The 27,635-nt window shown below is 41.5% G+C and overlaps 1 protein-coding gene across 2 annotated transcripts in view; it reads right to left on the bottom strand.

Annotated features, from left to right (window-relative positions):
* Agbl1 (AGBL carboxypeptidase 1) overlaps window positions 1–27,635 on the bottom strand; it is a 768,202-nt gene that overhangs the window by 575,301 nt on the left and 165,266 nt on the right. For both annotated transcript variants that reach the window (XM_075952813.1, XM_075952814.1), the window contains exons 12-17: window positions 26,161–26,244; window positions 25,859–25,945; window positions 23,415–23,563; window positions 22,319–22,406; window positions 13,652–13,796; window positions 1,041–1,194 (exon numbers count right to left, since the gene is read on the bottom strand). In XM_075952813.1, the coding sequence (XP_075808928.1) occupies window positions 1,041–1,194; window positions 13,652–13,796; window positions 22,319–22,406; window positions 23,415–23,563; window positions 25,859–25,945; window positions 26,161–26,244 (707 nt within the window). The remainder of the gene's footprint in view (window positions 1–1,040; window positions 1,195–13,651; window positions 13,797–22,318; window positions 22,407–23,414; window positions 23,564–25,858; window positions 25,946–26,160; window positions 26,245–27,635) is intronic.

Below are 27,635 nucleotides of genomic sequence, written 5' to 3'. Positions count from 1 at the left end.
TGCTCATCAGCCAAATAAAGGGTTCTGTGGCTGCTAAGAAATTGCTCTTAAATGCATAAAGCACATAAGAGAGTTGTTTTTAAAAATCCCTTACTATTCATTAAAGCATTTTAGGGCCTTGTTAATTCAGATGGGACAATCAGTTGTTGATTAGCCAGGTTGTTAAGCGTCCACTGTCAGACGCTGATGGGATGTGAGAAATTACGTTTTCTTCTACCCAAGAGTCACCTGAACACCCTTAGCACTTCATCAGGTAAGACAGGATTTTCTGGGGATAAATTAGCTTGGCTTTTATTCTCCAGTCCTTTCTTTCATCTTCCAAATTTCTTTGCATTGCAAATCATTACTCATTCTCTTTTGTTTCTCTTCCCTTGGTGAGGCATGAAGCTCATCAGTAAAAAGTCAGTGACACATATATTTGGGACTCTAGTATTAAGGTGCATCGTGGATCTGTATTTGGGGGGGGTGTCTGTGTCAACCATATGTCTGAATGGCTACATAAGTATTCACGTGTGAATTGATGTCAATGTTCCTACTGCGCTCTTGATTTGGTTTTGCTTTGATGTCAAGGTTTTTGGCTATATCCTCTTAACATCCTCAGACATTCAGATACAGGTACTCGGGTTACCAAGAGAATTCATCAACCAGGGCTCAAAGATTCTGTTTCCTTCCTTCCCATACTGACTGGCTGAGAGTCACAGCGCAACGGCGAAAATGGAGACAGTAGAGCCTGGATTAGAGATTGGAAAATGTGATTCAGGGGCCTGGTTCTGTCTTCAAAGAGGAAGTCACCATGCCTGGTGATTTGCTCTGTATTCTAGCAGGTCATTTCCTATCCCAGACAGTTAACAATTCATATTCCCCATCCTTTCACAACAGAATGACATCAGCATTTACTCTTTGTGTCAAATCAAGAAGACTCAGTGATGTATTTCTATCAAGACAGACAAGTCTGCAGTCTAAAATGGAAGGAGCATTACCAAGACTTCAGAGGGGCCTCTCAGCCCAGCTTTCAAGAAGAGGATCATAATTCTACTCACGGAACTGCTCCAGATGCTTGGCACTGTTAGATTCAGGAAAGGCAGTGATAGTCACCAACGGACATGGATTCCCTCCCAGCGTCTGGCAGAGACTAGCTTGCCGGAAGTAGACTTGCCTGGGATCAATGTTTCTCTCCAGAATTTGAAGGTGAGTCTAGAACAGAAACAAAACAAGCATGCATAGTATTAACACTTACCCAATAGCTCAAACAGAAAAGTATCTTACACTCACTGAATCTTGCAGTTATTTAAAGTATTTATGCGAACCCAATCTGCCTGATCTATGTGGAGTGATGAGAGGCTGTTGTTAGTTTGGTGAGGCCGAACAGACAGCATTGTCCCAACATGTATCTGCATAACAGATTCATTTGCAAATTACACTGTAAGAAAGCAAGGACATAAAATGTTCTTCCCATCACCACAGCGTGGTTACCATAAAGACTGAGAATACCCAGAACACGGGAGATTGTGAAACCATGAGTCCTGGAAGCATAGAATTTAGCTGGTCCAGGCACTAAGAGAAAGGTATGAGCATCTCAGAAGAAAACAAAAAATAAGTTACCCATGGGATGCTATGATAACAGAAAACTGGCTAATAACAAATAACTAGTGGAAAGCACAACATTACACACAAAAAATAATTGAAACAAGGACACCTAGTTAACAACCTTGAAGTTAACAACTTCTGATATTTTCACTCACCAAAACAAGAACACTAGTTATAAACATGCTAGAGATGCCTTGTGGCCCCCATCTAGTTACAGTGACCTCGACAACCAGAGAGAGAACAGGACATTGGTGGGCAAACATAATCCAGCTTAAGATACAAAGTTTTAACTGCAATCAGCTAGGTGTCAACAGAAAGGAGAAACAACCTACTTTTTCCCTTAATGACTGAGCCTGCTAGGCAAATCACTCACACACACACACACACACACACACACACACACACACACACACACACCAGGACTCATGGCTTCCCCAGGCTGATTCAGTGCCTACAAACTCATCATGGTTTCTCTGGCCATGCTGTTCCATCACAAACAGTGAAAGGATCAGAGAAAGCTGCTCTGGGAAGTCCAAGGACCTCAACCAAGTCCTTTCCATACATTCTGACCATTTGCCTTGTCTGCATTCTTTCCTATAGATGAAGTTTTTCTTGGTGAACCCTGACCTCATGTCTAGTGTTTTTGCTTGTTATTCTATTCCTGGGACACAGTCAAACTTGGACCTGTAATTGAATCTGTTTTTAAAGTGTGTGTTTCACTGTGGGTACCTGTCAGTATGTGTATCTACATGCACACATAAATTTCTTGGCTTATGTTTTCTTTCTGCAGAACTAGATGCCCGAAGAAATGAATCACTGCTTAGAGATTGATAGTCAAAATGATTTTAATCCAATTGCCCTGCATCTGTCAAGTTTCTGATCATGAGTGGCTAAACAAGGGTTAAACCAACACAACTATTGAAACACTGGTTTCTAAATAATAATATGACTTTTATAAAAATGAAAGCAAAACAGATACACAAAAGAGGAGTAAATCAAAACAAAATAATAATTTTTCAGTGCACACACAGAGCCATGTATCAATATTTGATTCCTGAAAATAAAAAGCATTAAGCATCAATCACAACAGGAAAGCTAAGTGAGAGAGTGGTGCTTGGGTCATACTGTGTTCACATTCTGACTATGGCTTTGTAGAGACTTAAATAAATACTTAGCCCTCTCATGATTCAGTTTTGTATCTTTGAAGTATGTACTAAAATAATATCCCCTACTCCATGCAGTGGTTGCTAAACTTCAGGAATTAAAAAAAACATACAGTGTCAGAAAAGCATCTGTCGCCAAGTGGCACAAGCCTATCGTCCCAGCATGTTGGGAGGCTAACAATTTCAAGACCTGCCTGGTCTACAGAGTTCAAAGTCAGCCTGGGGAATGCAACACGACTCTATCTCAAAATAAAAAATTTTGAAAAGGATTTCTTTTATTTTTTGAAATTCTAATATAATTAAATCATTTCCCCCACACTTCCCTTTCCTCCCTCCAAACCCTCCCATATACTCCTCTTTGTTCTTTTTCAAATTCATGACCTCTTTTTTCAATAACTGTCATTATGGACCTGTAGAAAGATAAATAGATCAAATAGATCAACAGGCAGGCAGACAGACAGACAGACAGACAAAAGATAGATAGATAGATAGATAGATAGATAGATAGATAGATAGATAGATAGATAGATAGATAGATAGATAGATAGATGAGACTGTGAGACTGTTAGGAGATACATTCTCACAAAAAAACTTGCTGACCCTCTCTGGCTTTTACAATCTTCCCACCCCTTCTTCCCACAATGATCCCTGTTCCTTAGGTGTGGGAGCTGTATTATAGATGAATCATTTGGGATTTGAGCCCACAACTCTGAATTTTGGTTTGTTGTGGTTTCTTTAATGGTCTCTGTCTGTTGCAAAGAGAAATTTCCTTGGTATGAAAACTACAGTTGTTGGGCTAGACCCTGGAGAAGAATGTGCAGGACCTGGCTGGGGAGAGAGGTGGGATGAAGTGGGTTTTGTTTTTTAATGTTTTATGTTTTTGCCTAAGGCGGTGGCTCAGAGGTAGAATGCTTGCCTAGCATGTGCAATTCCCTAGACTCAATTCCTAGTGCTGAACATAAAAAGAAATGACCTAAAATAAAATGAAAAATAAAAACAAGGTCTGGAGAGATGGTTTCATGGTTAAGAGGGTATACTGCTATTGCAGAAGACACAAGTTCTATTCTAGCACCCATGTAAAAGGCTTCACAGGTCTAACACTCTCTTCTGCACTCCCATGGGCAACTGCTCTCAGGTGCACAATGCCCTGTATAGACACGCGTGCATATATAACATTGCTTAATTGTCATGTAGGAACATTCAATGTGATCTGCTATTGTTGGTGAAACAATATTAACTTCAACCACGTTATCTTTAATAACTAAACCTGAAGCACTGGTGGTATGTAAACACTCAAAATTTGGGGAAACGACTCAAAGAAAATAATGTTCATGCTGCACATGAAAACAAAGGATAGGCTACAGCGAACCACAGAAATGAACAGCTACTCCAATGACAGCCATAACCAAGTATGTTGCAAGTATAAATGGGCTAAATCAGTCTTATTAAATGACAGGAACATTCAGATTACTGTTTTTAACATTCTAACGCATGTTGTGTACAAGAGGTGTTTTGGAAAGCAGCTCTGTATATATGAGAAACACTCCTAAATTATCTCTTTATTTTGTTTGCCCGTACTCTAACATTTTAAGGGAGAAATATTGGATCTAAGAGGAGACGTAAACATAAATTAAAGGAGGCAAGGCAACAGTAATATATGACAAAGTCATATTCCAGATCAAGTGCATTAAATGGGATTTTAAAATCTTATTTTGATAAAGGGCACAATTCACAACAAACATATAAAACTCATAAATCTCAAGAATCAAATAACATGGCTTTGAAATATATAACAGGAAACAGCAGAAAAAGAAAAATGACACCAGCAGTGAGTGGGAAATGGGAAAACTGCTTCACAGCCTTGTGTAAACAGAAGTGGCAAGAACCACTGAGCAGTGTTGCCACTACATAGTTGTCTTAACGGGGAACATGGTTTAGTTAATTATTCTCAAACATCCATGAAAGTGGAATATCCATTAGTCATAAATGAGGTTATTAAAATTCGCTACATTTCAACAAAAAGGAAAATGATATAAACCACATTTCCTGATCATTATTAAGAGAAATTAGAACTAAGTTAAAAATGGTTTGAAAATAGCAAAAAAAAATGGAACAACTAATTGGGAAATAGAAAAACATTTTCCTAAGAGAAGCTTGATGTGGGATATCCTTCTGTATATGTGTTGCTTTTATTGGGTAATGAATAATTGTCATTATTATTGTATAATTGGCCAGTGGCTTAGTAGAGTAAAGCCAGGCAGGAAATCTGAACAGAGATTTAGAGAGAGAGAGAGAGAGAGAGAGAGAGAGAGAGAGAAGGCAGAGTCAGACAGATGCCATGTAGCTGCCAGAGGAGAAGAACCTGGAATCTTTTCAGGTAAGTGATAGCCTCATGGCAATACACAGATGATTAGAAATGAGTTAATTCGAGATGTAAGAGCTAGCTAGAAATACACCTTAATCATTGGCCAAACAGTGTTGTAATTAATATAGTTTCTGCGTGATTATCCGGGTCTGGATAGCTGGAAAATGAATGAGCAACCTCTGCCTACAAAATGGCATCCGTACATTTGGGCCTAACCCGTGTGGCCAGCCACACACTTTGGTCCTGGTGCTTGTATGCCCACTCAGGATTAGGAAGAAAGTAGCTGAGAGCATGCTGCTGCTCAGCACCGCTACCTGGGAAAGCAATTGGATGGGTCTGCAAGGCGTGCACAAGCAGGAAAACAAGATGGATTCCTGCTGCCATACACAGAGGCATCGCCAGGCCACGCAGTATGCTGCATGGCGGATTTAGCTTTGACCCCGATAAAAGGGGTTTATCTGCTGCAGGGTGCTTCCCAGAGTTGAGGTGGTGAGCACAGCTCCCACTGAGCACTCCCAGAGCTGGTGGTAAAGGTACCTCCACCATATTGAGAGGCCAAGAGAGGTGGAGCCAATATCCAGGGCTGCTACAACCACAATGCTTACTATCTTAAAATGCTTCTTGTCAGAAAAGGATTTCAGACACACAATAGGACAGATTCAGAGTCACAAAAGGCTTTTAAATGAGACATAATGTGTTTAAAAATGTACATAGCTTTGGGAGAGAAAGGAGTAAGAGTATAGACAGTTATAAAAAGAAGTAAAGTCTTTAAGGAGACAGTAAAAGTAATATAAATGAGTACAGACAGTCATAGATGAAAGGAGTAAAGGAAAATAAGCCAGGTAAAGATGAGAAATACACAGTCTAGATTATGTCTGCTTCTGGCAGCACCAAACACTTCAGAGAGGTGGAAGGGCATTGAAGAAACACGTTATAGAATTTGCCTTCAATGTGACAAGGCTAGCCATTTAAGTAAGAAACCGCTCTTGCATGGACTGCTTGATGGCATGCTGTTTGAACTGGTTATGCAGGACCCACAGAAAAGTGACTGCTGAACTTTCCAAAAAGTGGGATGGTCCTTGGGGGTTTCTGCTTCATGAAAGGAACTGCCAGACATTCTGCAGGACACAGAACAAAGTAACTGACAAACTTTGCTATACAAGACATAAGAAATCTTCAAATTTCGTGCTTCACTGAAAAATTTGCCAGATACTATGGGCCTGTAGGCTGAAGATGGTTGCCCCAATGTTACAGAAGAACTTTGGGTGTCTGTCCAGGCAGCAAGATGTATCTGTCAATTATAGAACTTTGGAAGTTGCTTATAATGAACTTCCTGTTTACTTAGGTAATAATATATCCTTCTGAAGTCTTTGAAGAGTTGAAGAGAGATAGTTATAGTTTTTCTTAGTTATGATAAAGGATAAATTAGATTTAAAACTTTAGACTCACAAAGATAGGATAAATGATAGAGTATTTTCCTTAATTTTCCAAATGTAAATGGACTAAATATTGTAATTATAATTCTTGCTTGATAACTGTTTTGTATCTGTAATTTTACTGTGTTAAAGTTAAAAACCTTCCTTTTTATTTAGACAGAAAAGGACAGATGATATGGGATGCCCTTCTGTATATGTGTTGCTTTTATTGGCTAATGTAGAAAACTGTTTTGGCCAATGGCTTAGCTGATTAAAGCCAGGAAGGAAATCCAAACAGAAATATATAGAGAGAGTAGGTGGAATCAGACAGATGCCACATAACTGCTGAAAGAGAAGGACCCGGAACCTTCCTGGTAAGTCATAGCCTCATGGCAATACACAGATTAATAGGAATGGGTTAATTCAAGATGTAAGAGCTAGCTAGAAATATGTCTGAGTCATTGGCCAAACAGTGTTATAACTAATATAGTCTCTGTGTGATTATTAAGGTCTTGGCAACCAGGAAATACAGAGCCTTATTAAGAAATTTATATTCCAAAAAGTAAACTAGTCTTAGGTTATTATTCCAAGCCCTGTTATAAGAGTTAGATGTGTCAAGATGCAGATTAATATTCAGGTGTTTGCTTAGTATTTGCAAAAGCAAAGAACCTTCCCTGAAGCCTTTCCCAAAGTGCATTCAGTGGAATGCTAATAAATGCTGGACTATCTAGTGAGCTGGAGGAGGTGAGTCATTCATAGCCCAAACACTGGAAATGGTGAGTTAAACAATATGAAAATATCTTCACGACATGGAACTTCTCAGCTCCTTTACTATGTACACATGTACTGTGAGTGCCAAGAATAAAGACCAGCGGCACTCAGTGCTTCATGAATCTATATGGTTACTAGACCCCTTTCTTCTATAAAGATTTCAGGGGGGCTTGCAAAATAGCTCACTGGGCAAATGTGCTTGCTGCCAAGCCTGAGGACCTGAGACCCCCAAGAATCACATGATAGAAGGTGAAAACCTCCAAGTTGTTATCTGACTTCCACGTGTGAGCGATAGTCCACGTGAGTACATGAGTATATACACACACACACACACACTAAATAATACATTAATGTAATTTAAAATTTAAAGATTTAGGGATTTGGAGTGCTCCAGAATACACTTTGGGAAATATTATTGTACAAAATTGTTCTGTGCATCAAACTCTATCTTTCGTTTGTTTCTCATTTCATTATAGCCATAAGGGTCCTCCCTGGGATGGACTGGGATGATTGACAGTCTGTCAAGGAAGAGCAGTGATTATCTCTTTGTGTTACAACCAACTCACAGAAATCTAGTCCCTGATACCAAACAACAAAATAATTAATGACATGACAGGGTTGCAGTTCAGCTCGGTGTGGGAGAACATCAGCTTGTCAAGCCTGCAGGGGACCCTGGCTTTACTAGATGGCACTACCAGGTATCATAATGATGTATTAATAATTAAAGCCAGGTTTTAGAGCTCAGGTTTGGGAGGCAAGTTCAGATTTCCGTTTGTCTATAGAAGTCATCAAATACAACTGCTTATGAGGTAAAGGGGACAAAGACATTATCGGCCAGGGAACTTGTCGTTCCCAGGGTGCTTCAGCTCGCTGCCCACCAGCAAACACAGAAGTGACAGGCCTGAGCTCTGTTCATTTGTATTTCATTTGTAATTATCACTGGCATTACAACCTTCCAAATGCCTGGTATACATTCACTTAAGCTCACTCCCATGAATCCTGATTTTCCCATACCCATCTCCCACACTTCACAATCAAATATTTGTTCCTTTGGACCTATACCTACTGTGCACCAAGTATGTAACACCTCCAGCTCGGGGGGGGGGGATTATTTTGGTTCTAGTCACAGGGGCAATGACGAGTAGTCAACCAATAAAAAGATTCTGTGGCTTTCCTTTTGCTCAAATGACTTCATCTCGATCTCCAGCTGCATGCTTCCACCTTGGGTCCAGAAAGGCTTTCTTAATTGGATATTGTTGGGATCCTTGATGGGAGAAGCAGGGCCCATGAATGCAAGTGCCAAGTGATGCTAATTGCAGCCCTGTGGAAGCCACAGGGGTGGCTTTCTTTGTGAAAGTGGCACTGAGTTCAAAGAGATTGCTGCCACCCCAGAGAGGCTGGCTTCTTAAAGAGAAAGGCCCTTCTGCAGGGAGATCAAGCAGATAACCTTAGCCTGCGGCTCCGTCCTGAGCTTCTCCACAGACTCCTTGGCTTTCTCAAAGTTTCCACAAAAGCCATTCCCTGACCCCAGCAGGCTACTCTGCTGATGGCCACTTACAAAGTGGGAAGCACTGCACTCAGGAAAATCATCTTTTCTTGTTGTGATCCCCTAAGAACTGCACTTTTCAGTGCCCTAATTTAGGGAGAAAAAAAGCCCACCCCTAAGGACATGGCCTATTTTATTTTTTGCCCCGCTTACTTCACTCGGCACTTCAATACACTCAGCAGATAATCAGAAGGTCTCATCACAGAAACAAATGACATCTTTAAGTAAAAACCTAAGCTGGAGAGCACACCAGAAGTCCCAGGCAAACTTTAGCCAAGTGCCCATCTGATGAAACCAGTCGCCCTAGCTTAAAGGGACCCATCTTTACCTTGTTCCTGTGATGTTGCTGATGTGTGGGAGTACCTAGTGAACACCTGGCAAACACCTAGGAAACACCCTACCACCAAGAGATATCCTCACACTCCCGGAATTTACTCTAAGAACAAGGGCAACATTTACCATCTAGAAAGAGAAGAGGCCTTTAACATCCTTTATCCATTAAAAAGTCAAGATAATCAGTAATCACTATGATAAGGACATCATTATCCTTGTATTTATTTCCTTGTGCTCTTCAGTTTGATCTTTAAATGCTTTCCATCCTAGTAGAGATTATGGAATGGGCAGCCAATGACTTTAACAGGGAAAATGGTTATCATAGAAACCACATCAGTGCTCGAATGGTTACCAACTAGAATTGATTACTGGGGCAGGCACTTTTAAACTTCTATCTATCAATGATCTTAAATTCATAACAACCTATATAGCAGTGGCATTTTGCTTCCATTTTACAGGTGTGAAAATTAAGTTAGGGAGAAATGTACAACTTTATACATTGTTACAAAGCAAGAAAACAGAGCCTAGAGTCATTGATGGCAATCTGACTTTTGAAAATTGTTTTTATATTGTGACTCTCAGGGTGTGTGCTTTCCTGGGAAGATGTCACAAGACACATCTACTCCCCCAGAGTAATACAGGGTATGGACAGACCAGACAAGTGATTCTTGCCCAAAACCAGCTTGGTGGACCAGTGAAATTTGTTGGGGCTACTTACAGATGTATGGGGGACTCAAGGTTGGGGTACCACTGAAGAGTAACCAGTCCCAGTCAGCCTTCAATTTCTTATACACCCCCAAGACCACATGCAGTAAGTGGGTGACAGAGTGAAGACGCATCTCACGAAAGGGAATGGTGGCTCTCCATTTTGATGAGGGAACTAACAGCCTTTTTACTAGTGTATCATAACTCAGGTGGCCCTTTGTTGCTCTTACTTTCTTGCCTTGACTGTTGGCCAAGATGGTCTATAGCCACCCCAGCAACTACTTCGTGACCACCTACATCAACGTCTCACCTGGAGGGAACAGTTCCACCACAACAGCTCCAGATACCTGACTTTTTTTTCTCTCTCTTTTGGCAAAATCCTGTCCTTCCAACATATCTTGGGTCCTTTATGTCCTCTATCTTGATAGCAAGACCCTACATCAATATTGGCCTTTTATTTTGGCACATACAAATCTGGGTCTCTGCCAGTTGGCTTTATGACAACACTGATTTATAGTTTGTTGGTTGTGTCTTTGCTCTACCATGTGGAAGTCGCCATGTCCTATTTGATGTCTCTGAAACTCTTCAGTTGTCCTGAACCTTTTATAAAATGGAAGATATGTACAAATGAAACTCTTCTCTTTTCTCCCTCATGTCTCCACCCTACACCTTCTTTCTCTTTCCTTCCTCTTTTTCTCATCTCTGAAGATGCCAGTAACATTTTCTTTATTAAGTATCTGCATCAGGGAAAAGAAATACAAAAATCTCTGCTCCACTAATCTACCCCTTACAAGCTTTGTTAAGCTCTCCCAATATAGGAATCCCACTAATGCCAACCTTCCTTATCTCTTGCCAGGCTATGCAGATAGAAGTTCTCAATGGCATTCCATCTCCTCACCTCCTAATCCACCCAAAATTGTCTGGGAGTATCATCTTCAGGCAGCACCAATGCTCCATATAAACCTCCCATGTTGTCATATCAGTACTTTAACCATCAATACATTCTCATCTTGCTTCCTCTGTGGCTGGGTGACAACTGCAGACTAACTCTTTCCTCTTCCCAGAATTCTCCTGTTCTTGTCACCCCTCCTCTACTTCCTGCTTGTTTTCCCCAACTACATTTCCTGCCTGGCTTCTGGCCAATCAGCATTTTATTAAAATATAAGAAACAAATCTTTACAGAGTATCAGACCATTGTCTCACAGCAGGTATGTTTCTGCTGACTATAGAAGTTTGAGAAAGTTTAATAAGAAAAGAGGAAAAATGTGCCCGGAGTGGCTTCTTTCTCTTAAATGAAAATAGGATTTAAAAAAGATAATCTGTTACCTAAAAAGTGAAAAAGATAATCTCAGTTTTGGGCTTCACATTTCCAAAGACTGATGGTCTTTGTGGTTCAGTCTAAAGGTCAGAAAAGCAAAACAGGCAGCCACTGGCTCTTACCTCTACCTCAGTCCAAAATGAGAATCATGTCTGCAGAAACCTGTGTGTGCGAGCTCTCTCCTCCCATCTCATATTCCTCTCTAGTGCTGGATTAGAGGTGTGCACTACTACCACCCGATTTCTAAGGTAAACTAGTGTGGCTACATGGTTTAAAGTTGCGTGTCACCACTGTCTGGTCTATAAGACTGATCAGTACAGTTGTTTTATGTTCTGAACATCAGGCAAGGCTTTATTTATTAAAATACAAATGAAATATCACTACATATCTACACCTATCTCTTCTTCTCTATATATGTACACATCTATCATCTATAATCTATCTATAGCTATCTTGCCTCTATCTACCTTTCTACCTTCCCGTCTTTCTCCATCTCTTCCCTCTAAGAAGGGTTTTCTTTATTGGTGTTTTTGTCTTCCTTAAAGATGAAATTCTTTAGCCCTTGATCCCAATCTCTCCTCAGTTTTCTGTAAGTTGTTAGGCATAAAATCCTGTACTCTTATTAGACAAGCCTCTAGAAAACAAGTGGTCCAGAGGCTAGAAGCAATGTGGAAGCCTTATTCCAGTCTCTGAACCAGCTTATAGACACTCCCAAAGAGTCTATCAGAGCATCCTGAGATAAGTGCTGGACCATGTGTGATTTAAATAAATAAATAAATAAAACCTTGAGAGCATTCAGCTGAGCCATTACAGAATGACTATTTCAGATAAAATCCTTGAGTTGATGATTTAACCTCAGCTATCAGATATATCTGTATCTTCAGAAAACTCAATGACCATGCATACTTATAAAACTTATCAACTGGATTTTTAGCAACTATGGCATGTCATAGCAAGCAATGACACTGAATTGATCCCAGAGCAGAAAAGTCCACTGGATTTATTCCATGCTTCTGCAGCAGAAAGGCCACAGGGAGTAACATGAAAGGTCTATGTTCTGCTCCCCACTTTGCCACTAACCAGACAGCAGACTTCTCAACCTCAGTTTACGCATCTATAAATGTGACAAGTGTATCAGAGAATCTCTCAAACTCCTTTAAATATTTTATAGTCACCTCCATCAAGAACCTCCTGAGGGTCCAAGGTAGTCTAACAAATGTGCATTTGTAGGGGCAGACGTGTCCTAGACCCATGTCTCTTCCTCCAGTGGAAAAAGCAAACAGTTGTGCAAAGGTGCATCTCCTTCCCCAAGAGCTATAGTCCATAGGCGGGGATTCGCAATCAAGACAATACCAACATGGGAAGACATGCATGAATCCCGCCTGTTGTGTGTCCCCAAAGGCAGCAAGCATGTCTTGCAACAGGCATGGGCTGTTTCAGCAGAGTGTGAGATGTGCATTCCTTAGACTAACTTCTTGAGCTCTCTGAGGGTGTGCACAAATAATACTAGTTGTGTTTCTTCTGCAGTCTGGAAAACAGTAAAAATATCTCTGCAGGCAAGACAACATATGGAAGGGGGGACAGCTGCAATCCTTGAAGAGCTTAGCCAAGTGGTTTAAGTGTGCCTGCTCCGTGAGAAGATTTTTATTTATACCAAAGCATTCTTTTTGAATGGTTGTTATCTTGTCCTTTTCTTTATTACAGCCTTAAAATGAAAATGCTCAACCTTCAGGCTAAATGCTCTATACAGGTATATACATAATATTGTGAATATGTCAGTAGAATGGTGTATTAACACACAGAATAAAAGCATTTTGTAGAAGATATTGTAGCTCATTATTCCAGAGGATAGTCATGAGACAGCTAGGGGAAGTATAGTCTGCTAACTTTTGGAAATGATAGGAAAGTACATGGTCTAGGCATAAGTTTACACGAAGTTGCTTATAAATAATTTTATAGGGGATTATGTAACTGTGAGTCTAGCTTATGCTGTACTCTATACATAAATCATCATGGCCACTGGACAATCTAATTCTGATTCACAGACACAGAATCTCTCTCCTGCCATCTACCTCTCTTGTCTAGTAAGGAATCCTTTGCCGCACCTCTACCCACTTTGACCCTAATTCATTGCCCATCTGACAACTTCATCCCTACTTGTGAAGTTACTAGAGAAAGAGCCCCTAAAAGATGACCCCAGTTCCTACTCTCAACCAGTAGACAACTTGAGTCTTTAGAACAACACTGATCATGACCCATCTAGGTGCTCCAACCAGGGAAGGACAGAGAACACAAGTCAAGGTAGTAACAACAAGCATCACTGTCTTAGAAAGGCAATAACTCCCCTCTCCTGGCTCACCCCTGATGCCAGGATTTCTGGAATGTTCCCAGAGAAACCACTGAAAGCCCTTGCTCTCTTGCCAGAGTAGCAATGCGGAAGGACATTACCATGAGGGCGGAGTAGGTGTAGGGATAGTGATAGGCCAGGTAGCAGGTGTCCTCATTGTGGGGAAAGGTGACAGTGAAGGTGAGGGTATAATAGCGCTTCCCGGATGCTCCATCCACAGCAGCTGCATTTGGACGGTAGTGGTTTCTAAAGAAAGAAAGGAAGGAGCAGCATGAGGATGAGTGAAGATGAGGATGAGGTGAAGATGCAGATGGGGTGGGAAGGCCCCATGAGTTCTACATGGCATAAACCTCCTGTGTCACATATTGATGAGTGAACAACTATTCGATGACAAGGAGCTCTCGTGGCTCCAGGCAAGTGACTCCACTGGCAGCTCAGGCATCAGTTCAGCCACACGCAAGCTTGACCCAGTGTCTCCCACTCATGATATACATACTGTGGCTTCCCTTGCTGCATCCGCAGGGGAGCGCTACCTAGTCACTGTGCTGGGAAACAGAAGATGATGTAAACAATTCTGTTTCATCTTGTCCTATAGAGGATATCCAACCAAACTTTGGTTCCCCAGTCCTTGTCACTCTGCACAATCATGTTAGCTATAGCTGATTCCTTTCCTTTTGTTTTATTTTGCTATGTCATGGCCAAAAGCTGTATTTTGTTGCGCGTTGCCCATCTTCTAGGCATGATGCTCTTCCTGCCCCTTCTTCTGTGGTGTTCTATACGTTTTGGAGGGAGTGATAAAGATATCCCATTCAGAGATGAACACAACCACCATTTATTCTTGGTGCTTTGACCATTAATGAGTCTCTGTATTAACTTTCTTCAGCTATAATTATAAGCTTCTCTGGTGAAGATATAATATAGCGCTAAACTATGGAGATCAATCAGCATGCAGCTCACACTCTCTGTGCCTGACAAATGGATTTATAGCTATCACTACTAAAATAGTGCGCGAAACAATCCCACACCAGTTTGGATTTAAAGGGGTAATTATTTTAGGGATAAAACTTACAAAACACCAACCGTCAGGAAAGGAGTCTAGTCGCTGAAGGAAGAGCCGGAACCAGGCGCGGGAAGCGAGCAAGCATAGACTTGCCGCTCTTTTCTAAAAAGAAATAGACCACGCCCCAGTGGGCTGGTCTTTCAGCGGCTATTGGCTGAAGGAGGGAAAGGCACGCAGAACAGTCGGCTAGTATTTCAGCGGCTATTGGCTGAAGTGCCTAAGGTGCTTCCCGCAGCACTAAACATTGAATTCCATCTCAAGATTCACATATGTCCTCTTTTGTTACTACTGTAATAAATCATTGTGCAAATGAAAAAATGAAAACTTGGGAAAACTAGTTGAGTTTAAAGCAAAGAAGTGCCTGATACAGGATTTGAACTCAGATTTCTCTAGCGGCAAAGACTGTTCTTTTCACTGCACAGTAAGTTCTTACCAAAAGACAGCCTTTGTCATCCCAAAGGTGACTCTACTTCTTAAAGCTTGAGAATGCACATTTACCTTTGTCAGAGATGAAGGAGCAATTTCGCTACTTCAGAGAACAGAATCAAAGTAAATTGCCCCCAGAAGTGCATTCCAAGAAATGTTTTCCATACACGCTGCCAGTTACATTCGCATTTCGCCTGTTGATGTTGAGACAGCTGTAAGGCTTCCCTGAGAAATGCTACCATCCAGGCTGCATGGTAATGCAAAATACACATAACACCAAAGACGCAAGTTCACCTTCGACGTGACATTAGCTTGTTGCCTCGTTGTGAGCTTTTAGGATTTGGGGTGAGAGCGAAGGAAAAGACAAGGAAGAAAGAAATTACTATTTGTGTGTTCTTGTAAAACATAGAAACTGGCTGTTCTTTTCTGCTTTTAGCTGCCTTCTTGCTCTCCTCACCACCACTAAGCAGAAAAAGGCAGTTGTGCCCGAGAAGAACTAAGAGCACACTATCATATTTCCTGTGCTGTTTGTGATGTTTCGATTTTTATAAAACTAGGGGCAGGTGCATGAGAGGTTGTCAGGCCTTCTGACGACAGCCCAGTACTTTTCTTACTTCAGCTTCTGTCTGCATGACAAACTTGAGCCTTTAATTCCGGAAAAAAGAAGATACTCACCCCCCATAACAAATCAGGGCCAAGCGACTGTCCCAAACGACATTTCAATCACACTAATAATGTCTATTTCCCATGCACTCAGAAAGGCAGCTTTAAAAGAGTACCTTTCCCCATGGTCTTATCGAGATCTTGAGATCTAATTGGGTCTGTTTTTCTCAGATTTCTCCAAAGTTTTGAAGTTTCTCCAAAAGCTGAGACTGTGGTTATTAGAGAGTATGCACAGAAGCAGATGGCGCCAGAAGGCATGGGAGGCACATGTGTTCTGTCTTTATTTGCTTTCTGATTGGACTTGCAAGGGCTCTGATGAAAAAGGCACACTTTCTTTCTGTCTAGCTGAATAACAAATAGGTACTGGTCAGTTCCAACTCCTAACCAAGAGAAATGAGCCAGGGACAGTGTGTTAAAGCATGAAAGAGTGTCCAATCTATAAATAATATACACGTGAGTAAGCAATTGCACACGCACACACACACACACACACACACACACACATTCATGAATATGAAAACAGGTAGAAACACGATCCAATGTCGAAAATCACCAGGTTCTTTAATTATCAACAGTGGGGAGAGAATCAGCATCTTGATTTGAATATAATAAACATACATAAGAACCATTTGTAGCCGTCTTATTTGGCAATCGCCTTACTGTTTCATAGGTCTGACTGTGAACTAGAAGAAGAGTCGTTGCCTGCAGCCTTACATATTAAGGCTTTGTAGGTTGATCCCTATACACTGAAGTCACACGGCAAGTACATTCACCCAACACAAACCTAACTCTCCTCCACTCTGCTACAGAGAAAGAGGGAGCAACAAAACCTCTGTATCAGTCCTTATGTTCTTCACCACTGGAACAAGACCTAGACTCAAGGAAAGACCAGTCCCAGTGGAACGGGAAGAGAAATAGCATGAGCTGAGACCGTGATTTAAGATTCCGTGATCCCAGTGATGGAAGGGAAGAATCCAGACAGTAGTTTTGACTGTATGAAATCTTCTTACACATTTGCACATGCACACATGCACACACACACACACACACACACACACACACACGTACACATCTCTCATATTGCCCCTGTTGCCTAAGGATACCAACTCCTTCCCTGGCACTTTCCCAAGATGGTTGTATCCTGTTAGAACCGAAGAAACTGGAAACTGAACATCAGCCTATAGAGAAGGAAATGCCGCTCTAGAAAGTTTTGCTGCAACCTCTAGTGAGGAGTCTAGATTCTGGATGAATCTAAAGAAAATGGCAGACTTTACCTCTGGGTACTTTTCTGGCCATCACACTCTAAAGGAGGGGACAAGGCTTTCAGACAACGTTCTTTAGGGACCTTTGATGGCGTGTCTAGTAAGTTTCTACAGCAAAATTGGGCTGCCATAATTCAATTTGTTGGTGGTAGAATAAAGTCAACCAATTGGTTGGTTTTGATTTCTCAGTCACAGTGTGAACATACTGAAGGATGTCTTCAAGGCAGGAACATTCAGCCTTCTCACATCAGCTGCTTCCAGTGCTGCCAGGGCATAGAAAGCCTTTGGCATCATCTTCATTTCCCCTCTTCCCTCTCTCAGCTCAAATATTTCCCCTTCAGGAATCCTTCTACAACATCCCACATAGTCCTTAGACACCCGGAGCTCCCTCAATGCTAATATCCACCGAAAGGACTGGGTTTATTCCGTTGTGTGTTGTTGTGCCTGGCATTTGCGTGTCATGCCTGAGCACAGTAACTGTTCATTTGAAGTTTACAGAGTAAATGGAGCTAAGGTTTCCTGAGTAATAATTAACATGTCTCATCCATCTTAATGTTACCCTTTCAGGTAGCATTACCTTTCAGATAAAACTACCCTTTCTGGATAAACGCTTTTTATACATTCTACAGGTGGAGACTTTGGAGCTCAGTGATGCAAAGTATCTTGAGCAGTTCTGCAGAAGCAGGACTCGGTGTGGACTTGCCCTGAAACCAAGATTCTTTTTGTCATATAATTTCCCTCTTAGAAATGAACATAGAGACAGGAGAATTTTTGTTCAGTTCTGCAAGTAAGAATATGAAGTTTTGATCTGTGTACACCAGGACTGCTACAAATTTAGAGTCTAAAACAAAGAAGGAATACAAAAGAATCCAGCAAGAGCTAGCTCCTAACTAGTTAAGGTGAGCTGTACACTATGACTTGATCATCAGCGCTTGACTCCTTCAAGATGGCTCCAGTAATCACTGTTAACAACTATTTACGTGACTTGAATAGCTATAGTATTCACTATCTTTGACTTACTGTGTTTTTTTAATTGTGTTATTATTTTATTATTAAAGTGGCCCTTTAATCTTCAGAGCTGCTCTATGGAGGTAGATGCCATTTTTATCCTTATTTTATAGACAAAGAAACTAAGATTGATTAAAGTTGGGATAATTTGTCCAAGGTCATTGTGATGAAGGAATGGTGGGAATGGACTCCCAAGACCAGTTCTTGCTTCTCAGCATCTCTTCTGGGTGGAAAGAAAACCAAGTCCAACTATCAGTATGCTTTTAAATCAGCTGGATGCTAGATAGGTCATCCTGGGACAAAGATGACCTGGGCTACACAGACCCAGCTGCTCCACAGTTAAAAGCATCCCCTTCCCTGACTCATTCATCCTCAGAAGGATTCGCACTTTGGTACCCATAAAGCCTTCAATGAGGCGGGAAGAAAAGTACACTGGGCAGTTACAAATCATATCCATCTCCAGCGGTGCTCAGAAACAGTCTAGGAGGTTGTGTGTCATTTCAGTTCTTCTGTGAGTGTGTGAAATTAGCAAACACGAAAGTCACACTTGAATTAGGCAATCTCACAATGATGGTGGCCCTTTCACAAGGGTGTGTCATTTGACTTAATGGGCTCTAATAAGGCAGGGCGGTCAGAGTCGCCTGGCTTCCCTGCGACTGCAGCACCCCTAATATTCTACAGAGCACCAAATCTCTCTCCTGAGATCCCTCGGAAGGATGGATGATGGCAGTGCTCTTGTATGGCATTCATCTTCATGAATGAGCTGTTCCATCTCCTCTCGTGAGCGGAGATAAATGTCAGAAGAGATCAGCCGCAGTGTATTACATGGCCACTCAGCGCCGGCAGGAAGTTTCCTTCCCTCTGCCCTTCAACACTGAGATTGCTTTAGACCAGCGCTGGGAGAGGACTGGGGAAGGCGTGAAAGCCACAAGTCAGGAGGGGAAGCTGGCCACGGGGAAGTAAATAAAACAAACCAACATGTCCTTGCTTACTTTATGAGCGGCACAGAAAAAAATGAGTACACCCATTTTGTTCTTTCGTTTCAAGTCATCTTTCACCCCGCCAAATAGAGTGGTCTTGGATACGGAAGCAGAATAGAAGGAATAGAAGGGGAGATGACTGAGTTGTGCAATACAGAGGCAATTTCTCCTAAAATGTATTGTTTAGCTAGGTAATAAAAAAGAAATTAAAATTCCTAATGTTTAATGGAGGATTGACCTGACTAGTCTGTGCAGTCCTTGTCAACCCATATATGACAAGTAATTACAACATCATCACCTTGAATTGAGGGCAGTGAACTCAAACCATCTCCCTGCTTTAATCAGGGAGAGATTACAGAAAGCACACTAACTTCTACATCAGCTGTTTTGTGGCACAGAGCGCATCATCAATGGCTCCAGCTCGGCTTTTGATGAGCGGGCAGCAGGAATGACCTGGCCCTCCCTCTGTCTTTTGCTTTTAGCTTCTGGCAAAGTATTTCAGCATCCTGACGCACAGTTGTTAAGGGATCTGCAGACCAGCTTCTCTAAACTACCCTTCTCAGGGCAGGCACTTACCTTTGTAATGTTTAGAAATCACAGATTGATAACATCATGACATTGCAAACACATATAACAGGAACAGAGCAAACTGCATACAGATGAGTCCCAGACCTTCGGTCCTAGCTTTCTCAAGAGTGCTATGCAGAATCTGGTTAAATGTGGAAAACTAACACGTTTGTTCAAATTATTCAAATGTGTGGTTTTCACACACACACATGCACGCGCGCGCGCGCGCGCGCACACACACACACACACATACACACACACACACAAGTTTTGTTTATTCGTTTGTTTCCCAGACAGGGCCTCACCATGTAATCTAGGCAGGCCTAGAATTGATGAGAATCCTCCTGTATTAACCTCTAAAGCTCTGGGATTTCAGACATGGGCTACCAGTCAACCATAACTATAGTCTCAATAGTGAAGCCCATTGCAACTGTATAGTGTGTGCTGAGCTACCAATAGAATAAAGATTGAGCAAATCTTTGTTTCATCTTGTTTTCTCATAATTTTAGCACTTCTATGTTTCTCAATGTATGGAATAGCACAGTTAGGTGAAATCTTTAATTTTAAAGTAATTTATGAACGAATACTTATTAGCATGGGTAACTATTCCACGCTGCTAGTAGTTTGCTATCAAAATAATTTGGAGCTGCTTGTAATCGATAACCATTAATGGTGTAAGTCAGCCAATATACCTTTGAAACTGTTCATTGTTTCTGATCAAATGGAGGCCTTGTTCCTTCCAAGATTTTGTTGTCTTCATGCTTGCATTTAGCCACCCAGATACCACACTCATATTTCTCCTTAATTGAGCATCCTAATACTCCCTTAAAACAAGACATTCATTGGGAATCAAAGCCACAATGACAGCAGAGCATCTGAGTTCATACTGACATAGAGAAGACTATGAATCATAAAGGTCCGGCTCTAACACTCCAGAGAGAATAAATGCAAAAGCGAAACAAAGAAAGGCTCTACAGCAGATCGATTCACAGATTGTGATGGGAGACTGGGTAGAAGACGTGGAACAGTAAACATATTTCATAATAGACAGAGGTGTTGTAATCTGTGGGTGAAGAGCGATTGCGCGTATCTGGCCTGTTGCTGTGTCGTATTGTTGGAAGCGCACTGTGGTGAACGATTGTAAAACAAACCACATCACAATGCAGCAGCCTTATCCATTCATCTCTGTTCTATCCACGAACAGAATATGAAAAATGAACTACATTATACATGCATGGTTTTCATCTTACCCCTCTGTTACTCCTTAATCACATAACAATTGTCTTGTTAATGAATCTAAAAGCTATTAACAGTGGCTTCCCTTAGGCCAGGGCTGTGCTTTCTGATATGTGTCTTCGTCTTTCTCCTCCAAGGGGACACCTGCTCTCCTTGAACTTTATTCTTGCTCCCCAGTTCCAGGAGCCCCCTACTGGCGAGCTCTAGTCCATTGGTTTAAAAATGCAAAACCTTGTGTTTGAGCAATCCTCATAAACCAGACCCTAGCAAGTTTTATATTAAGTCTTTTACATCTATTGACACTAACTGTTTTCAAAGGAAATTAAAAGATATTTCTGACACAATAAAAATTAGATTCCATATTCGTTCCCTGCAATTTTGAACTCTACAGCCCTGGGGTGATTTTTAACCTAAATCTCCCTGTGCCGTAAAAGGAGTCCTAGGGGGTCCTAAGATAAGTGGGCCAGGAAGTAATTGCCATTTAGGGGAATGGAAAAGCCAACAAAGCTGTAATATTTTGCTATGCTTCTAAAGAACATATGAAAATACTGTTTGGATCCATATTTTAATATATCGAGGACCAAGGCTGCCAACTCCTTTACTGCAGATTGTCTGTCAACTCAGCTCTGTGTGTTCTGTGCCAGTGTTATCTCTAGAGTGACTTCTGCTTTTATCCAAACAGAACAACAAGCCTGCTGACCTTTCCCGTCAATACCATCCCCAGAGCCCTGAAGCAGAGAGACATTAAGTGTATATACACCTTTCTAGTCGCTGATAATCATCCCAAACTCTAGATTATCTGCTGGCAGAATGTAAGGGACCTGTTGGAATATTAGAAGATGAGCCTTACTTTGGTCGAGAAAAAAAGGCAGTAGGCTATTGATTCTTACGAGATCTGGCAATGAGTTAGAAAGGCATTGTGTAAAATCTGCCTGTCCTAACATTGCTTAGCCTTTGTTTACGTACTTGAATTTATGTGCATGTAGGAAAAATGCACATGTAAATAACAAATCCATTTATTTTGTTAAGAATATGGATAATTTAAGTTTTCACCACAAATTTGCTGAGTAAATTGATGAAACTGTTGCTGTTGGTTGGAGACTAACATGAATAATGTGACCCTTTCCTCCTTTGTTTTAAACACAAAGCTATCTTGTTATGGAAGAAGGTACATATGTACACTTGTCATATGGTCATGCATAGAGACAGGGCACAGCCTCTCAGACTTCCTGTTCATTGGGTCCATTGAAAATAGATGAAGAACTAAGGCTTCAAGCACTAACTATAGCTTCAGTATGGACAACTTCTAAGACCTGACAATAAAATTCAAAAGTTTAAACAGTCATGTGTGAAGAGAAACTAATCATTTTTCAGTAATTCCAAAATTACTGAATGGAAGTTTAATATGTACCATTTCATCTAAAATGTCTCAAGGCAAGGTATTGACAAGTATGGCAGACAAACGGGTTGTGGATGTTTATAAGATCAACAGGAAAAAGAAAAGGCATAAAGAGAAAAATTTGAGAGCAAATGTCTGTGCACATCAAATGAAGCCAACTGACGTACTTGTAGTAGCAAATTTCAGAGCCTGTCCGTATCCAGGCAGGTCGGCCGAGAAGAGCCTCTTTCACAGAGTACAGGGTCGGCTGCATCCCTATGAAAAAAAAGAAAGAGAAAGACATAAACCACAAGAAAAGAGAAGAAGCCAAATGATCGTGACCTCCAAAGATACCTAGTTCTTGATCCCTCAAGGCTGTGCTGTGAACATTCATTATATGTGGTCAAAGAAACCTTTCAAACGTAATTCAATTTAGATATGGAGCCAAGGTGATTATCCCTGCGGGTCCTGAATGTAACCACAGATGTCCTTATCAGGAGGAGGCAAAGGGAGGTTTGACTAAAGAAGAGAAGCAATGTGACTGGAGACATTCTAAGTGTGCTACTGGCTTCATAGGAGGAGGTGCCAAAGCCAAGGTGTGTAAGGAAAACAGCTGTGCAATTAGAAAAACTACACAAATTCTCCTTTAAAATTCCCGGGGAGAACAGAGCCATGCATACACTTAAAACCCCATTTTTCAGGAAATGAGTGCAAGAGTCAAGGCTCATGTTTTCTTTGTTGGGAATGAGTGTCTGTTCTAGGCAGTATGGAATAAAGCCTGGGCCCGAGGTCGTATGAAATAAAGATGGTACCCACAGTTATTCTTCATTCAAAGCCACCCAAATACTCCAGGAAGTAAGCTTTCCCAAGTAGATCATGGGTATTTAAATCTTTCCAGCGTGTTCTGAGTATGTAAAGCAGTGCCCAAGTAGATTTTGAAGCGCTCCTGTCTCGCAGCAATCAGGCCAATATATTTAGTCTTGTGATATTTAAAAGACGAAAAGGAGAGATAAGCGAAAGCATCTTCCATGCTCCAAAGTGAAAAATCTGCACCTCAGAATGCAGTGCAAAACTGTGTGCACCACTCGCATTCTGTGGGAAGTGAGAAACCCTCCCCATCCCTCCATATTTACACTGTGCACTGTCCCACTGGCAGGCGAAGGTCACCAGTCCAGCCTCAAGTCTTCTGGGACTCAAAAAGGGCTCCTGACAATAATCCAAACAATCAAGAAGTGTCACCGTCCATGATATATATAGAAACCCCCGGGCCCCAGTAGTTCGTACCATAGTTGAACTGGCTGTTGGGTTTCTCACAGTTGATGACGTTGAAGCGGTAAGGGACGGCAGCCTTCATGCCGCTCACCTTGAAGTAGAACCACTGCTGATGCTGGGAGCTGTTTACATCAGCGTTGACCAATAAGTCATACTCAAACCTGTAGAGTCAGAAGCGAGATCAAACGGTGGAGCTGCTCTTCAAAAATAAAAAGGTGCTGTTTTTGTCTACTTTGTGCACACTCTCCCATTCTTGACCCCAGATAAATGACATTTGTCTTAGGTTTTCTATCGCTGTGATGAAACACCATGAGCAAAGCAAGTTGGGGAGGAAGGGGTTTATTTGGCTTATGCGGTCATTATTGATGGCAGTCAGCACAGGACCTGAAATGGCAAGAACCTGGAGGCAGGAGCTGATGAAGAGGTCATGGAGGAGCGGTGCTTGCTTGCTGGTTGCTTGCTCAGCCCACTTTCTTATAGAACCCGGCACTACCCATCCAGGAATAGCACCACCCACAGTAGGCTGGGCCCTCCCCCGTCAATCACTAATTAAGAAAATGCCCCACAGTGAGAATTTATGGAGGAACTCTCCCAACCGAGGTTTTATCCTTTCGGAGAACCCCAGTTTGTCATAAGTCGATACAAAACCAGCCAGCACATTGTTATGTGGTAATTATGGAAGGATAGAGCTTGGTACAAGACAGGAGAGTAGAGGAGAGCTAATTGATGGAGCCCCACCCACCTCTCACCCTATGACTGTCGGGACCCCACCAATGAGCTCACTGAGCAATAACTGAAGTATACTCCACTGGGCGGGTAAATCAGGTCCACAGGCAATTCTATGACCCTTGCTCTCTATTGTTCTCACAGTGCTGGCTCCGAAAAGCGGTCATTAAAAAATCCTTACTGAAATGTTCATTTTCTTACAATTTACTCGGTGGCTCTAATTATAACTGATTTCTTGAGGATTCTGTTCTCTGGTCAAAGGCAGATCTAGAGAGAAAGAAACTGAGCTACGGCAGCAACTTGGGCAGATTCCGGACTGAAAATGATCCAGGTAGGAGACTCTAAGTATTACCTCCTGGGTCCCTCGCATTTGACTTTAGAAACAAGAAATGAGGTAAACGGTGTGTGATTGGTTCCCTTTCTTTAGAAACCTATGCTTATATTTGGGTATGTATAGCTCAACGTCCCGCCCCCCCCCCCATTGTAAGAAAAGCAAAATCAAACAGAAGCCATGGGACAAAGCAGAAGCTAAGTTGATAGTAGGGGAAGAAGGTTGGAAAGTTGGCGTGATTGTCTTTAGCCCAAGTAACTCAACTCTCCTCAGTCTTATGAGTCAGGCTTTGTTGCAGTTGTTCATGTACAAAAGGAAAAACAAAAACCAAAAGGATTGTATCACATATAACTCTCCCCTGCCCTTAAAACATTAACTTCAAAAATGACATGTTAAATCTGAGCTACACTAAGCTCTAAGTTCGCGTCATGGTGAGCATGTGTCCTTGCGTAACAGCATGACGGCTGAGTGCTTGCCATGTGCCATGCACTAATCCATGAGTTTTATGTGGACTAATTAATTTTAACAAAGCAGGTGTTACTGCTAACCTCATTTTTCAGGCGAGAAAAATAAAAGCATGGAGTGGCTAGGCAATTCAATCCTAGGCCAGCTAGAAAAAAATGTAGAGGGAGAAGGAGCCATGGTTATTTGATTGCAGCCCGTGAGGCTACTATAGCATTAACTGTCATCGACTGTGTGATTCATCAGACGTTCACCCATAGAAGAAGGCTTATCTAACTAGCAAGTCTAGTTCATTCTGTGGCAGAATTGTCTTACATCAAAGAAGCATGTAAAAGGCTTATTTCACCGCAACTGGAAAGAGATCAACTCCTTCGTTTTAGCTTTTTACCCCCATCTCTAGTCTGTCCTAGCTGTGGGGTCATTTTCTCTTCATAAAATCTCATTGGTAGCTTTGCCAGAGATGTATAACAGGGTCCCTGGAACAGAGGATGGAATCCAAGATTGTTGCCTCCTAAATACAGCCCTGTGGAATTAATAGTTTTCCAGAGGAGAAGGAATCGGGAATGTCATGAACCCTTCTGTGTTAACAGATCCAGCCTTGGAATAATGGAAGCATAAATATGTACCGAGAGAGTCTCAGACACTGAAATATGGAAGTGCTATTTAGAACACAAATATGCTATAAATAGAAACACATGTATGCATATGGTGAACAGTTCACCTTGCTAAGTTATCAGCCAATGAGTTCCTTCATTGTCTGTTGACAAACATTTGAAAAGTGGGGGAGGAAAACTATAATTGCTAGGTAGCATTTGCCAATTTTCTTGGTAAAGATACTATCACAATACTAATATGAGGTCACTGAATGGATAAGGGCAAAAAATGGCCAAGCCCTGCTCTGCTGACAGAAACCACACCTGCAGCTGTTCTTACTTACTCTCGCACTTGGATGGCTTTGCGAAGATTTCCTGATTCAAACTTGGAGTGGAATCTTAAGCAGTCAGAAACAGAGCCTTGTGAAGGCCTATGAGAGAAGAGGGAATATGTGAACATGTCATATCTCTATGCTTAGACACAATTCTATATTTCTTAAAGATGTCTTTTATAATGTTTGAAACAGAATTGTCGGCATGCTGGCTTTAGAAACAGAAGCAGATTGCCAACATGGAACACATGCATTAACTCCCATGAACAGAATTCTCCATATTTCCCATTCCATGGATGTCCAGAACCACCTACCCAGGCTCATCTAAACTGAAGACGACTTTATTTACAACATCCCTGGGCTGGAGGAGCCTCCGGATATCCTCCAGTATCTTGATCCTTGAAAAGAAAATTGGAAACAATGTAAATGTTGGTGCCCACTCTTTAGCTCAGTCTTAGAAGTCATTAGAAAAACACAGAAAGAAAATCTGCTTAACACCGCCTCAGCCTTAGGACCAGGGTTACAGACAGCACTGTCCTTCTGCCTCCCCTCGTTAGGAAAGCACTAAGAAACATGAGCATCAGGTGCATGGGAAAGTAATAGATTTTATTTAAGGGATTCATAGCTTGAAGGAAGTCATCTAGAGAATCTGGGCTAGAGTACTGAAGTTCTTCTGGCTGTATGAATAAGAGATTCCTCTGCTCCCAGGGAGCTTTGAGGGAGGAATTACCACTATTGACTATCTGCATCCTTGAAGCTTGCATGGCTCCAGCCAGCCAGGCTTCTACTTTGTATTTATTCCACATTTGTATTCCTTGAACTCTGTTCTCTACGTGAGGTCAGCCTTCTGTCTGAATGAAAAAAAAACCTATCTGTGAGATTTAAATAAGAGGGATAGAAGAAGTTGAAGAGGGATTTCTTACCTCTCCTCACATTCCCAATTAATTTTGCTGACTTTGGGTAAGAGAGCGGAGAAGTTGAACTGAACCAACTCAAAGCCTGAACTGAGAACAGAGAGGTTCTGTGCAGAAGTAAGATGTGAAACAGACCACCTACGAAGTCGTAAGCATGAGGGGCCTGACCGTGGCATTCGTGTTGAGATGAGATCAGTCAAAAATTCAAGTGGGAACTGTTCTTGAACCCTACCATCAAAAGAATAATTTGCTGAAGACATGAAATTTAAATTAAACCAAGATTCTGGTCTGCACATTTGACTCTACAGGCTTCAAATATGTATACCCGTTTTTTTTTTTCCTCCAGAGAAATATGTTTTCCTTCCTTTTATCAGATTTAATTTTAATCTCACTGTGCTGATCCAAAAACAATGCAGTCTTTCTTGAATTCTGGCAATAATCTATCATTTAGGATTTCTGCCCTGGAGAAAACATGGGGTGTTTTTCCATCCCTTCCTCAGCGATACAGCAAAACCACTCTCCAAACACTAGGAATGGAAATATGCTACTCTTCTCTATCAGGAAGAAATCAAATGCCAATTTGTAGTAAATACAAAAGAGATCTCAAGCAATCAGCTCCTTGTTTTTCTGAAAAGCTTCCTCGTAAAAAAAGGTTCCAGTATGTAGAGACGCTACATGATGTTCCCCGCTGTGATAGCTTGGATATGATTCAAGGGTACATATTAGAATAATCCAAGAGATTCTCTGCCCAGAAATATATGCCTACCACTACCCCACACTTGCTCTATGCTCCAGTTTAGAGGCAAGATTATGTGTCTCCAAAGGGCTTTAAGGTATTCCCGGCTAATACTTACTTTCCACCAGTTGGAAGATAT

The sequence above is a fragment of the Microtus pennsylvanicus genome, chromosome 18 (genome assembly GCF_037038515.1).
Source record: "Microtus pennsylvanicus isolate mMicPen1 chromosome 18, mMicPen1.hap1, whole genome shotgun sequence".
NCBI lineage: Eukaryota > Metazoa > Chordata > Mammalia > Rodentia > Cricetidae > Microtus > Microtus pennsylvanicus.
This window is presented reverse-complemented; position numbering and strand designations above follow the sequence as displayed.